This window comes from Crinia signifera, chromosome 12 (genome assembly GCF_055691185.1).
Source record: "Crinia signifera chromosome 12, ASM5569118v1, whole genome shotgun sequence".
Lineage (NCBI taxonomy): Eukaryota > Metazoa > Chordata > Amphibia > Anura > Myobatrachidae > Crinia > Crinia signifera.
In genome coordinates, this window is record NC_139228.1 from 5,683,704 (window position 1) to 5,699,926 (window position 16,223).

A 16,223-nucleotide genomic window follows, 5' to 3' on the forward strand; every position below is an offset into this window, starting at 1 on the left:
ATGCTGTTGGTGATATTAGGTACGCACCATACAGTGGTTACATCTTCCCATCTCATGCACAGCAGGTGGGAAGATGCTGTTGGTGATATTGGGTACGCACCATACAGTGGTTACATCCTCCCATCTCATGCACAGCAGGTGGTGAGATATGGTCGGTAACATACAGTCATAAGGAATGTGATCTGAGTGCAGCTGGGATGTGATCTGAGTGCTGCTGGGTAAACTGAACGGTGGATTTATTTGTCCCAGTGTGGCACTGTGGGTTGGCACTGTTTGCTATATGCACTTATAGCAAGGCAACATTAGGTCAGAGTAGAGCCAATGAGGTGCTGATTGGATTTCTCTCTTGGGCATAATGGATATGGTTTTTGTGGTATAACCTTGACAGAAGAGCTGACAATCTCCATATGATATGAAGAGGGCTTACAAGAGACACAGGCAGGATTTTGGGTAATTGGTCACGTAACTCTGTGAGTATCTCCGGACACTGGGCGCCATTCATCTAGACTGGAGCACACAGAGGCCCTTGTATGAGACAGGACACTCACCTGGATCAGGTTACCGGCTACCGGCAGGACCAGCTACACTTTTGTCTACTATAGGAATATTATGCAGCCCTGTCCTGGGGTCTGTGCCAGGTACTGTCCTCAGTGTGATGGGAGTGATAACCAGGCAGGTAATAAACCCCTAGTATTATCATCCTCTATCACAGTGATCAGCAAAAAGACAGGAATACCCACCCGAATCATCTACCTGTCACTCACCTGTGTGCCAGCCCACCCCTCCTCTGTATCCAGTCTCTTCTACACCTGGCCAGAGCCTGGAATTCCATTGGGGATAGGATAAGTAATTGTTGTATTTAATCCCCATCTCTACACCGGAGCCCTCGCATACCCCAGACGCCTTTACCGGCACATACAGACCATGTCATCTGAGGAGAAGACCACTGAATCGTGGGCACAACTGAAGACCCCCCCTTATGTAAGTATCCAGCGCTAAACTGCCTCCATTCGGCCAATATGTCAGAGTAATAGGGTACAGGAGCGAGATATATATACTCATCCCTTTATCACCTTCGCTAATATACACAGGGGGCGTTATTACCTGTACTAATATACACAGGGGGCGTTATTACCTGTACTAATATACACAGGGGGCGTTATTACCTGTACTAATATACATAGGGGGCGTTATTACCTGTACTAATATACACAGGGGGCGTTATTACCTGTACTAATATACATAGGGGGTGTTATTACCTGTACTAATATACATAGGGGGCGTTATTACCTGTACTAATATACATAGGGGGCGTTATTACCTGTACTAATATACATAGGGGGCGTTATTACCTGTACTAATATACACAGGGGGCGTTATTACCTGTACTAATATACATAGGGGGTGTTCTTACCTGTACTAATATACATAGGGGGCGTTATTACCTGTACTAATATACATAGGAGGCGTTATTACCTGTACTAATATACATAGGGGCCGTTATTACCTGTACTAATATACACAGGGGGCGTTATTACCTGTACTAATATACATAGGGGGCGTTATTACCTGTACTAATATACATAGGGGGTGTTCTTACCTGTACTAATATACATAGGGGGCGTTACTACCTGTAGTGATATACATAGGGGGCGTTATTACCTGTACTAATATACATAGGGGGTGTTCTTACCTGTACTAATATACATAGGGGGTGTTCTTACCTGTACTAATATACATAGGGGGCGTTATTATCTGTACTAATATACATAGGGGGCGTTATTACCTGTACTAATATACACAGGGGGCGTTATTACCTGCGTTATTACCTGTACTAATATACATAGGGGCGTTATTACCGGTACTAATATACATAGGGGCGTTATTACCTGTACTGATATACATAGGGGGCGTTATTACCTGTACTAATATACACAGGGGGCGTTATTACCTGTACTAATATACATGGGGGTGTTATTACCTGTACTAATATACATAGGGGGAGTTATTACCTGTACTAATATACATGGGGGCGTTATTACCTGTACTAATATACATCGGGGCGTTATTACCTGTACTAATATACATAGGGGGCGTTATTACCTGTACTAATACACATAGGAGGCGTTATTACCTGTACTAATATACACAGGGGGCGTTATTACCTGTACTAATATACATGGGAGGCGTTATTACCTGTACTAATATACATAGGGGGCGTTATTACCTGTACTAATATACATAGGGGGCGTTATTACCTGTACTAATATACACAGGGGGCGTTATTACCTGTACTAATATACACAGGGGGCGTTATTACCTGTACTAATACACATAGGAGGCGTTATTACCTGTACTAATATACATGGGAGGCGTTATTACCTGTACTAATATACATAGGGGGCGTTATTACCTGTACTAATACACATAGGAGGCGTTATTACCTGTACTAATATACATAGGGGGCGATATTACCTGTACTAATACACATAGGAGGCGTTATTACCTGTACTAATATACATAGGAGGCGTGATTACCTGTACTAATATACATAGGGGCGTTATTACCTGTACTAATATACATAGGGGGCGTTATTACCTGTACTAATATACATAGGGGCGTTATTACCTGTACTGATATACATAGGGGGTGTTATTACCTGTACTAATATACATGGGGGCGTTATTACCTGTACTAATATACATAGGGGGCGTTATTACCTGTACTAATACACATAGGAGGCGTTATTACCTGTACTAATATACATGGGAGGCGTTATTACCTGTACTAATATACATAGGGGGCGTTATTACCTGTACTAATACACATAGGAGGCGTTATTACCTGTACTAATATACATAGGGGGCGTTATTACCTGTACTAATACACATAGGAGGCGTTATTACCTGTACTAATATACATAGGAGGCGTGATTACCTGTACTAATATACATAGGGGGAGTTATTACCTGTACTAATATACACAGGGGGAGTTATTACCTGTACTAATATACACAGGGGGCGTTATTACCTGTACTAATATACATAGGGGGCGTTATTACCTGTACTAATATCCATAGGGGCGTTATTACCTGTACTAATATACACAGGGGGCGTTATTACCTGTACTAATATACATAGGGGGCGTTATTACCTGTACTAGTACACATAGGGGGCGTTATTACCTGTACTAGTACACATAGGGGGCGTTATTACCTGTACTAGTATACACAGGAGGCGTTATTACCTGTACTAATATACATAGGGGGTGTTATTACCTGTACTAATATACATAGGGGTGTTATTACCTGTACTAATATACATAGGGGGCGTTATTACCTGTACTAATATACATAGGGGGCGTTATTACCTGTACTAATATACATGGGAGGCGTTATTACCTGTACTAATATACATAGGGGGCGTTATTACCTGTACTAATACACATAGGAGGCGTTATTACCTGTACTAATATACATAGGGGGCGTTATTACCTGTACTAATACACATAGGAGGCGTTATTACCTGTACTAATATACATAGGGGGAGTTATTACCTGTACTAATATACATGGGGGCGTTATTACCTGTACTAATATACACAGGGGGCGTTATTACCTGTACTAATATACATAGGGGGCGTTATTACCTGTACTAATATCCATAGGGGCGTTATTACCTGTACTAATATACACAGGGGGCTTTATTACCTGTACTAATATACATAGGGGGCGTTATTACCTGTACTAATATACATAGGGGGCGTTATTACCTGTACTAATATACATGGGGGCATTATTACCTGTACTAATATACATAGGGGGCGTTATTACCTGTACTAATATACATGGGGGTGTTATTACCTGTACTAATATACATAGGGGGCGTTATTACGTGTACTAATATACATAGGGGGCGTTATTACCTGTACTAATATACATGGGGGCGTTATTACCTGTACTAATATACATAGGGGGCGTTATTACCTGTACTAATATACATAGGGGGCGTTATTACCTGTACTAATATACATAGGGGGCGTTATTACCTGTACTAATATACATAGGGGGCGTTATTACCTGTACTAATATACATAGGGGGCGTTATTACCTGTACTAATATACATAGGGGGCGTTATTACCTGTACTAATATACATAGGGGGCGTTATTACCTGTACTAATATACACAGGAGGCGTTATTACCTGTACTAATATACACAGGGGGCGTTATTACCTGTACTAATATACACATGGGGCGTTATTACCTGTACTAATATACACAGGGGGAGTTATTACCTGTACTAATATACATGGGGGCGTTATTACCTGTACTAATATACACAGGGGGCGTTATTACCTGTACTAATATACATAGGGGGCGTTATTACCTGTACTAATATCCATAGGGGCGTTATTACCTGTACTAATATACACAGGGGGCTTTATTACCTGTACTAATATACATAGGGGGCGTTATTACCTGTACTAATATACATAGGGGGCGTTATTACCTGTACTAATATACATGGGGGCGTTATTACCTGTACTAATATACATAGGGGGCGTTATTACCTGTACTAATATACATGGGGGTGTTATTACCTGTACTAATATACATAGGGGGCGTTATTACCTGTACTAATATACATGGGGGCGTTATTACCTGTACTAATATACATGGGGGCGTTATTACCTGTACTAATATACATAGGGGGCGTTATTACCTGTACTAATATACATAGGGGGCGTTATTACCTGTACTAATATACATAGGGGGCGTTATTACCTGTACTAATATACATAGGGGGCGTTATTACCTGTACTAATATACATAGGGGGCGTTATTACCTGTACTAATATACATAGGGGGCGTTATTACCTGTACTAATATACACAGGAGGCGTTATTACCTGTACTAATATACACAGGGGGCGTTATTACCTGTACTAATATACACATGGGGCGTTATTACCTGTACTAATATACATAGGGGCGTTGTTACCTGTACTAATATACATAAGGGCGTTGTTACCTGTACTAATATACACAGGAGGCGTTATTACCTGTACTTATATACATAGGGGTGTTATTACCTGTACTAATATACATAGGGGGCGTTATTACCTGTACTTATATACATAGGGGGCGTTATTACCTGTACTAATATACATAGGGGTGTTATTACCTGTACTTATATACATAGGGGGTGTTATTACCTGTACTAATATACACAGGAGGCGTTATTACCTGTACTAATATACACAGGGGGCGTTATTACCTGAACTAATATACATAGGGGGTGTTATTACCTGTATTAATATCCATAGGGGGCGTTATTACCTGTACTAATATCCATAGGGGGCGTTATGACCTGTACTAATACACATAGGGGGTGTTGTTACCTGTACTAATATACATAGGGGCCCTTATTACCTGTACTAATATACATAGGGGCCCTTATTACCTGTACTAATATACACAGGGGGAGTTATTACCTATACTAAAATACACAGGGGGAGTTATTACCTGTACTAATATACATAGGGGTGTTATTACCTGTACTAAAATACATAGGGGGTGTTATTACCTGTACTTATATACATAGGAGGAGTTATTACCTGTACTAATATACATAGGGGGCGTTATTCCCGTACTAATATACATAGGGGGCGTTCTTACCTGTACTAAAATACACAGGGGGAGTTATTACCTGTACTAATATACATAGGGGTGTTATTACCTGTACTAATATACATAGGGGGTGTTATTACCTGTACTAATATACATAGGGGGCGTTATTACCTGTACTAGTATACACAGGGGGCGTTATTACCTGTACTTGTATAGACAGGGGGCATTATTACCTGTACTAATATACATAGGGGTGTTATTACCTGTACTAATATACATAGGGGTGTTATTACCTGTACTAATATACATACAGCAAGGGTGTTATTACCTGTGATAATATGGCCTTATCACCTGCACTAATATGGATAGGACTGTTCCCAGGTCTACCCCTCATGGTGAGTGGGGGGGAGAGCACCAGGGCTGGCGTCAGGCCTACCCCTCATGGTGAGCTGGGAACTGTGGGGGAAGAGCACCAGGACTGTTCCCAGGACTACCCCTCATGGTGAGCAGGGAGCTGTGGGGGAGAGCACCAGGACTTTTCCCAGGCCTACCCCTCATGGTGAGCAGGGGGCTGTGGGAGGAGAGCACAAGGACTGTTCCCAGGCCTACCCCTCATGGTGAACAGGGGGCTGTGGGGGGAGAGCACCAGGACTGCTCCCAGGCCTACCCCTCATGGTGAACAGGGGGCTGTGGGAGGGGAGAGCACCAGGACTGCTCCCAGGCCTACCCCTCATGGTGACAGGGAGCTGTGGTGTGGAGAGCAGCAGGGCTGCTCCCAGGCCTACCCCTCATGGTGAGCTGAGGGCTCTGGCGCATACCTCCCAACAGTCCCGATTATAAGGGCCTGTCCCGCTGTCCCTCCCGCGGCCGGCAGTGTCCCGCGGTGAGGGGGTGCTGTTGGGAGTCCCCCATGTCGGCTGCTAGGCAGCAGGGAATAAACGCTATGCGCACAGCGTCTATGCCCGCAGCCAGGGGGCTGGGGGCATGGCTAGAGGCTCACAAAGTCTCTGGGTCATGCCCCCATAAAGTTAAAATGGGGGTGTGGCCTCGTGGAAGAGCTGTGGTATAGGCCACGCCCCCAGGAAAAATTGGCGCTCCTGCGGTGCGCATCAGCCGTGTCCCGCCACCTGGAGCTTGAAAGTTGGGAGGTATGCTGGCGGGAGAGCACCAGAACTGTTCTCATGGTGAGCTGGGAGCTGTAGGGGAAGAGCACAGGACTTCCCAGGACTACCTCTCATGGTGAGTAGGGGGAGAGCACCAGGACTGTTCTCAGGCTTACCCCTCATGGGGAGCTGTGGGGGGGAGAGCACCAGGACTGTTCCCAGGCCTACCATTCATGGGGGGTTATTCTAGTCCATTCTTTCTGACAAAATCCTTCTTAGATGGACAAAACCATGTGCACTGCAGGGGGGCAGATGTAACATGTGCAGAGAGAATTAGATTTGGGTGGGGTTTTTCTTCAAAGTGAGATCTATATTGCAGTGTAAAAATAAAGCAGTCAGTATTTTCCCTGCACAGAAACAAAATAACTCACCCAAATCTAATTCTCTCTGCACAGGTTACATCTGCCCCACCCGCAGTGCACATGGTTTTGTCCATCTAAGAAGGATTTTGTCAGAAAGAATGGACTAGAATAAACCCCATGGTGAGCCTGGAGCTGTGGGGAAGAGCACCAGGGTCAGCCTCAGTAGGAACACATGTTAATGTGCTCCTCACTTTCTCACACCCACCTTTACTGCTCCAATGAGACCAGAACATTTATAACTTTATCAAAATAAAGATTTTCCAAATGATCCCCATTTCATGGTCCCCTGCAAAGGTGTTTTTATCATGGGTTTTTTTTGTTTTTCCCCTCCCAACAATGTACTTCTACCCCACCATGTGCTATTCCTGTAATGTGTACCCCACTGGCTGCATACCCTCCCAGCTGATTGCCCCGGATAGTTCCCCTGTGGATGTTTCCATACACTGTATATCATACTACTACACAAGCACCCGCTCTCCCATATCTGCATTCTGTCCTTATATGGCTCACCTCACACAGTGTAACCTTCATAGTGCGCCCAACATGGCTGCCTCACCTGCTATACTTGTGTATTCATGGACCTGACTGTCATATTGGGACCCTACTCTGCACTGCAATCACCCCATTCTGTGTCATTTCTTCTAGGGGTAACCTATTCCTTCCCCCCAGGGTAATCCTACACGGTGCGCACAAGATGGCTGCCTCCCCTGGTACCTTGTTAGGGTAGAATACACAACTCATTATCACCCAAACTGTCCGCACCAACACTGCATTGTGCCTACTGTGTGCGCGCAAGGCTTTCTGTTATGTCAGTGTGACTTACCTATTGCATACTTGCCGACTTCTTAGCTGGGCTTTGCGGGAGAGAGGGGGCGTGGGAGCACTCAATTGTAATTTGGATAGCTCCGCCCATGGCCCCACCCCATTTACGGCATGTAAACGGATCGGGCCAGGGGCGGAGCTATCCAAAGTACATTTCAGATGGTACTTTAGAAAGTTAGCGCTACGTACATTTTTTTAAACTTGGAATCCTTGTTTCTTCCCTCCCTCCACGCTGCTGCTGCTTTATAAAAATAATTGTTCCTCTCCTCCTGCACCCTCATTACTGCTTCAGAAAAATGTTATAAGGTGGTGGGGAACAAATTTTATGAAGCAGCGTGGGTGTCTGTATTGAGGGGGGCGGGGGTTTGAGATACAGCCTGATTCTTATTAAAGTAAACAGCGCAGCGGGGAGCAGTGGGAGAGAAGCAGGAGGGAAGTGCTGACGCAGCCAGCCGCTATCTTACTATGTCATCTGCAGCGCTGCCGGCCTGCCCTCTGCTGCTCCTGAGTCCTGTTGCCTCCTCTGCTGCTCGCTTGTGCTGTGCTGCTGCTGCCACTATGATGGTGACCACATCCGGTCCCCGGCCGTCATTTAATAGGACAGCCGCACAGATGTTACCGTCGGCGCTGCGCTTTGTGACTTGCGCATGGCAGCCACTGATTTTTTTGCCAGGTAGGCTAAAATCCGGGAGGATCCAGTACATTCCCGGGAGACCGGGAGAAAGAATAAAAAAAGAGGGATACTCCTGCGAAATGCGGGAGGGTCGGCAACCCTGACCTATTGCTGTACTACCCAAATCCTATGTAATATGTGCAATGTTGTGATGTCTGTAAAGCCGGAGTCCTGTTGGATAACGTGTGCTATATAAATATCACTTACTGCTAACAATTCAATATAGCTATTAGTGCAGGTAATTACATGCCCCTATATACAATACCGGATAATATATATATATATATATATGCACATAAAGATAGTGGCGCACCCGAATCACTGGGCTTTACTGTATTGCAGCCGTTCCCCCCAGGCCTGGACTTCCCCTCGCCGCCTCCCCCCTCTGGAAGGAAGCTGCTTATAATGACGGTGGGGGCACTGGCCGCCTTATCTATCAGTGTGCTGGGAGTACTGCTGGCCACCTACCTGGGAAGGGAACACTGCAGCCAGGTAAGTCTGTCATGTGGGGAGCAATTATCTCCATGCCTAGTGTCTGCTCTTACACGGGGGGCGCTGTACTCTTACCATCCAACCACTGGGGGCGCTGTACTCTTACCATCCTACCACTGGGGCCGCTGTACTCTTACCATCCAACCACTGGGGCCGCTGTACTCTTACCATCCAATCACTGGGGGCGCTGTACTCTTACCATCCAATCACTGGGGGCGCTGTACTCTTACCATCCTACCGCTGGGGGCGCTGTACTCTTACCATCCTACCACTGGGGGCGCTGTACTCTTACCATCCAACCACTGGGGGCGCTGTACTCTTACCATCCAACCACTGGGGGCGCTGTACTCTTACCATCCAACCACTGGGGGCGCTGTACTCTTACCATCCTACCACTGGGGGCGCTGTACTCTTACCATCCTACCACTGGGGGCGCTGTACTCTTACCATCCTACCACTGGGGGCGCTGTACTCTTACCATCCTACCACTGGGGGCGCTGTACTCTTACCATCCAACCACTGGGGGCGCTGCACTCTTACCATCCTACCACTGGGGGCGCTGCACTCTAACCATCCAACCACTGGGGAAGCTGTACTCTTACCATCCTACCACTGGGGCCGCTGTACTGTTAACCATCCTACCACTGGGGGCGCTGCACTCTTACCATCCAACCACTGGGGGCGCTGTACTCTTACCATCCTACCACTGGGGGCGCTGTGCTCTTACCATCCTACCACTGGGGCCGCTGTACTCACCATCCAACCACTGGGGGCGCTGTACTCTTACCATCCAACCACTGGGGGCGCTGTACTCTTACCATCCAACCACTGGGAACACTGTTCTCTTAACATCCAACCACTGGGGGCGCTGTTCTCTTAACATCCAACCACTGGGGGCGCTGTTCTCTTAACATCCAACCACTGGGGGCGCTGTACTCTTACCATCCAACCACTGGGGGCGCTGTACTCTTACCATCCAACCACTAAGGGCGCTGTACTCTTACCATCCTACCACTGGTGGCGCTGTACTCTTACCATCCAACCACTGGGGAAGCTGTACTCTTACCATCCAACCACTGGGGGCGCTGCAATCTTACCATCCTACCACTGGGGACGCTGCACTCTTACCATCCAACCACTGGGGGAGCTGCACTCTTACCATCCTACCACTGGGTTCGCTGCACTCTTACCATCCTACCACTGGGGGTGCTGTACTATTGTATTGGTGGGGGGGGGGGGGGCGCACTGTTCTGTTGCCATCCAGCCACTAGGTGGGGCTCTGTTCTGTTGCCATCCAGCAACTGGGTGGGGCACTGTTCTGTTGCCATTCTACCACTGAGGGTGCTGTTCTGTTGCCATTCTACCACTGGGGGTGCTGTTCTGTTGCCATCCTAGCACTGGGGATGCTGTACTCTTACCATCCTACCACTGGGGATGCTGTACTCCTACCATCCTACCACTGGGGGCGCTGTTCTGTTGCCATTCTACCACTGGGGGCGCTGTACTATTATAATGGTATATAGGTGTTCTGTTGCCATCCAACCACTGGGGGGCACTGTTCTGTTGCCATTCCACCACTGGGGGTGCTGTTCTGTTGCCATTCCACCACTGGGGGTGCTGTTCTGTTGCCATCCTACCACTGGGGGCGCTGTACTATTGTATTGGTATATAGGTGTTCTGTTGCCATCCAACCACTGGGGGGCACTGTTCTGTTGCCATTCTACCACTGGGGGTGCTGTTCTGTTGCCATCATAGCACTGGGGGCACTAATCCTATGTATGTGAAGATCCGGGGTGGCTGCATATTTGTATACTGTGTCAGTATGAAGGTGTATACTATGTACAGCTGTGTGTCCTTTTTCTGCCTGTAGAGGGAGCCCTTGGGCTATCTGCCCCCACAGCTGAATGTGCAGAATGAGGCCTCCCTGCTGCTGGCGTTTAGTGAGCTCACAGACCAGGGCTCCACCCCAGGTATCACCTGTGACCTGAGGAATGTAAGTATCCCCAGGAGAGGCTCACAGATTCTATCACTCAGTCATTATATAGCTGTGACTGGTGGGCATTTATCCCCTGTCTTTATTCCCCCAGCACCTGATGGTTTATCATGGACAGCCTGAGGGCTGCATAGCCCGGAGAATGGACTCCACTGAGACCCTCCCCTCCTGCCAGGAGCTCGAGATGTACTTCCAGGCTGTGCTGGTACATTCAGGGGGTAACGTAATGAGGCGGGGGGTTGTATGCTGGTACATGGAGGGGGTGGGGGTGATGCGCTGATACATGGAGGGGTTGTGCTGGTACACAGAGGGGGTTGGGGGAGCTGAGCTGGCAAAGTATAAATTCAGATTCAAGCATTAACACATGTCCCCTCCACACAGACATCACACCCTGTTGCCTTCACACAGCCCTCGCCCCTTACACATGAATCGCACACACCCCGCAACCCTCACCCAGGAATCACACACCCCGCGGCCCTCACCATGGTATCACACACCCACAGCTTTCACCCAGGCATCACACACCCCCGTAGCCCTCACCCAGGAATCGCACATCCCTGCAGCCATCACCCAGGAGTTACACACCTCGCTGTCCTCACCCAGGAATCACACACACCTCACTGTCCTCACCCAGGAATCACACACACCTCGCTGTCCTCGCCCAGGAATCACACACACCTCGCTGTCCTCACCCAGGAATCATACATCCCCGCAGCCCTCACCCAGGAATCATACATCGCCGCAGCCCTCACCCACGAATCATACATCCCCGCAGCCCTCACCCACGAATCTCACACACCACAGCCCTCGCCCAGGAATCACACACCCCGCAGCCAACACCTATGAATCACACACTCGCAATCTTTGCCCAGGAGGCACACACCCCTTTGCCCTTCCCAGGAATCACATATCCTGCAGCCATCACCCAGGAATCACACACCTCGCTGTCCTCACCCAGGAATCACACACCTCGCTGTCCTCACCCGGGAATCACACATCCCCGCAGCCCTCACCCAGGAATCACACACCTCGCTGTCCTCACCCAGGAATCACACACCTCGCTGTCCTCACCCTGGAATCACACATCCCCACAGCCCTCAACCAGGAATCATACATCCCCGCAGCCCTCACCCACAAATCACACATCCCCGCAGCCCTCACCCACGAATCACACATCCCCGCAGCCCTCACCCATGACTCACACACCCCACGGCCCTCACCCCGGAATCTCACACGCCACAGGCCTCGCTCAGGAATTACACACCCCGCAGCCAACACCTATGAATCACACACCCGCAATCTTTGCCCACGAGGCACACACCCCTTTGCCCTCCCCAGGAATCACATATCCCTGCAGCCATCACCCAGGAGTTACACACCTCGCTGTCCTCACCCAGGAATCACACACACCTCACTGTCCTCACCCAGGAATCACACACACCTCGCTGTCCTCGCCCAGGAATCACACACACCTCGCTGTCCTCACCCAGGAATCATACATCCCCGCAGCCCTCACCCAGGAATCATACATCGCCGCAGCCCTCACCCACGAATCATACATCCCCGCAGCCCTCACCCACGAATCTCACACACCACAGCCCTCGCCCAGGAATCACACACCCCGCAGCCAACACCTATGAATCACACACTCGCAATCTTTGCCCAGGAGGCACACACCCCTTTGCCCTTCCCAGGAATCACATATCCTGCAGCCATCACCCAGGAATCACACACCTCGCTGTCCTCACCCGGGAATCACACATCCCCGCAGCCCTCACCCAGGAATCACACACCTCGCTGTCCTCACCCAGGAATCACACACCTCGCTGTCCTCACCCTGGAATCACACATCCCCACAGCCCTCAACCAGGAATCATACATCCCTGCAGCCCTCACCCACAAATCACACATCCCCGCAGCCCTCACCCACGAATCACACATCCCCGCAGCCCTCACCCATGACTCACACACCCCACGGCCCTCACCCCGGAATCTCACACGCCACAGGCCTCGCTCAGGAATTACACACCCCGCAGCCAACACCTATGAATCACACACCCGCAATCTTTGCCCACGAGGCACACACCCCTTTGCCCTCCCCAGGAATCACATATCCCTGCAGCCATCACCCAGGAATTATACACCTCGCTGTCCTCACCCAGGAATCACACATCCCTGCAGCCCTCACCCAGGAATCATGCATCCCCGCAGCCCTCACCCAGGAATCATACATCCCCGCAGCCCTCACCCAGGAATCATACATCCCCGCAGCCCTCACCCAGGAATCATACATCCCCGCAGCCCTCACCCAGGAATCATACATCCCCGCAGCCCTCACCCAGGAATCATACATCCCCGCAGCCCTCACCCAGGAATCATACATCCCCGCAGCCCTCACCCAGGAATCATACATCCCCGCAGCCCTCACCCAGGAATCATACATCCCCGCAGCCCTCACCCAGGAATCATACATCCCCGCAGCCCTCACCCAGGAATCATACATCCCCGCAGCCCTCACCCAGGAATCATACATCCCCGCAGCCCTCACCCAGGAATCATACATCCCCGCAGCCCTCACCCAGGAATCATACATCCCCGCAGCCCTCACCCAGGAATCATACATCCCCGCAGCCCTCACCCAGGAATCATACATCCCCGCAGCCCTCACCCAGGAATCATACATCCCCGCAGCCCTCACCCAGGAATCATACATCCCCGCAGCCCTCACCCAGGAATCATACATCCCCGCAGCCCTCACCCAGGAATCATACATCCCCGCAGCCCTCACCCAGGAATCATACATCCCCGCAGCCCTCACCCAGGAATCATACATCCCCGCAGCCCTCACCCAGGAATCATACATCCCCGCAGTTCTCACCCAGGAATCATACATCCCCGCAGTTCTCACCCAGGAATCATACATCCCCGCAGCCCTCACCCAGGAATCATACATCCCCGCAGCCCTCACCCAGGAATCATACATCCCCGCAGCCCTCACCCAGGAATCATACATCCCCGCAGCCCTCACCCAGGAATCATACATCCCCGCAGCCCTCACCCAGGAATCATACATCCCCGCAGCCCTCACCCAGGAATCATACATCCCCGCAGCCCTCACCCAGGAATCATACATCCCCGCAGCCCTCGCCCAGGAATCATACATCCCCGCAGCCCTCGCCCACGAATCATACATCCCCGCAGCCCTCGCCCACGAATCATACATCCCCGCAGCCCTCGCCCACGAATCATACATCCCCGCAGCCCTCGCCCACGAATCATACATCCCCGCAGCCCTCGCCCACGAATCTCACACACCACAGCCCTCGCCCACGAATCTCACACACCACAGCCCTCGCCCAGGAATCACACACCCCGCAGCCAACACCTATGAATCACACACTCGCAATCTTTGCCCAGGAGGCACACACCCCTTTGACCTCCCCAGGGATCTCACATCCCTGCAGCCATCACCCTGGAGTTACACACCTCGCTGTCCTCACCCTGGAATCACACATCCCTGCAGCCTATCCCCGCAGCCCTCACCCAGGAATCATACATCCCTGCAGCCCTCACCCAGGAATCATACATCCCTGCAGCCCTCACCTAGGAATCACACACCCTGCAGCCCTCACCCAGGAATCACACACCCTGCAGCCCTCACCCAGGAATCACACACCCTGCAGCCATCACACACCTCGCTGTCCTCACCCAGGAATCCCACACCCCATGGCCCTCACCCCGTTATCTCACACACCACAGTCCTGCCCCAGGAATAACACACCTCGCTGTCCTCACCCAGGAATCACACACCTCACTGTCATCACACACCCGCGGCCCTCACTACGGTGACACACCCCACAGCTAACACCCAGGAATCACACACCTGCGGCCCTCGCCTAGGAATCACACACCTGCAGCCCTCACCTAGGAATCACATACCCAGGAATCACACACCCCTCAGCCCTCACCCAGGAATCATACACCTCACAGTCCTCACCCAGGAATCATACACCTCACAGTCCTCACCCAGGAATCATACACCTCACAGTCCTCACCCAGGAATCATACACCTCACAGTCCTCGCCTAGGAATCATACACCTCACAGTCCTCGCCTAGGAATCACACAGCCCTCACCCAGGAATCACTCATCACACTGTCCTTACCCAGGAATCACCTCCCCATGCAGCCCGCACCCAGCAATCACACACCCGCAGCCCGCACCCAGCAATCACACACCCGCAGCCCGCACCCAGCAATCACACACCCCACAGTACTCACCCAGCCCGTGATGAGCAGACATGAATGTTATCACCTCTCTCTCCCCCACAGAGAAACGTCACTCTCGGCCTGTCGCTGGATGTGCAGGTGGTAGGTGTGGGGTCACTGGGGAGTCTGGTCACCTTGCTCTGTAACAACAAGCCCACCTACCTACTCACCACCCTCCCATGTAAGTATTGTCCTCCTAATGCCTGGTTACTACCCGCCCATGCTAGTAGAAAACACTAACAGCTGCTGTCTCCACAGCGGCCAGCAGAGGGCACACCAGTCTTGCTGCCTGACACCCTGGTCTTGTGTATTACACGCCTAGCAAGAACGTACTGGACGTCCATGACCTGCGGATATAAGGTCACAGTAGCATCGCTAGTGATAAGCAGCCTCTGTACGATGATATTGGAGGTTCCTAGTGGATAACACCGCCCAAGTGAAATCCAGCCAATCACAGTCCAGACTCCTCTGGCTTCACACCATAGCACCCATAGACCTGCTATCTTATTACTTTCTCAATAAATGAATGCAAGCTCTTGTGCCTCCTCTGTATATATTATCTGGCGACTCAATCACAGCAGAAGGGATCCAGTTCTATCCCTGTACTAGATCCACTCTTAATACCCGTGTGTCCATACCCTGCTCAGCCGGTACCCCCTCCACCAATATCCAGTCTTATTACCCGTCTGTGTGTCTATACCCGGCTCAGCCGGTACCCCCTCCCCCAATCTCCAGTCTTATTACCCCTCTGTGTGTCCATACCCTGCTCAGCCGGTACCCCCTCTCCCAATCTCCAGTCTTATTACCCCTCTGTGTGTCCAT

General features: G+C 50.2%; 1 protein-coding gene across 1 annotated transcript; it reads left to right on the forward strand.

Moving 5' to 3' along the window:
- Positions 1 to 743: 743 nt before the first annotated feature.
- Positions 744 to 15,937, forward strand: LOC146049979 (uncharacterized). The gene is made up of 6 exons (XM_083166698.1): positions 744 to 981; positions 8,992 to 9,141; positions 11,012 to 11,134; positions 11,229 to 11,339; positions 15,465 to 15,582; positions 15,660 to 15,937. The coding sequence occupies exons 1-6, from the start codon at positions 925 to 927 to the stop codon at positions 15,692 to 15,694; spliced, it is 594 nt and encodes a 197-aa protein (XP_083022824.1). The 5' UTR covers positions 744 to 924; the 3' UTR covers positions 15,695 to 15,937.
- Positions 15,938 to 16,223: the final 286 nt, after the last annotated feature.

Excerpts from the sequence above, each read along its gene's own strand:
- LOC146049979 (XM_083166698.1), top strand. The coding sequence starts at position 925 with ATGTCATCTGAGGAGAAGACCACTGAATCGTGGGCACAACTGAAGACC. Across the intron at positions 11,135-11,228 it reads TCACCTGTGACCTGAGGAAT|CACCTGATGGTTTATCATGG; the intron begins GTAAGTATCCCC and ends TTATTCCCCCAG. Across the intron at positions 15,583-15,659 it reads CCTACTCACCACCCTCCCAT|CGGCCAGCAGAGGGCACACC; the intron begins GTAAGTATTGTC and ends CTGTCTCCACAG.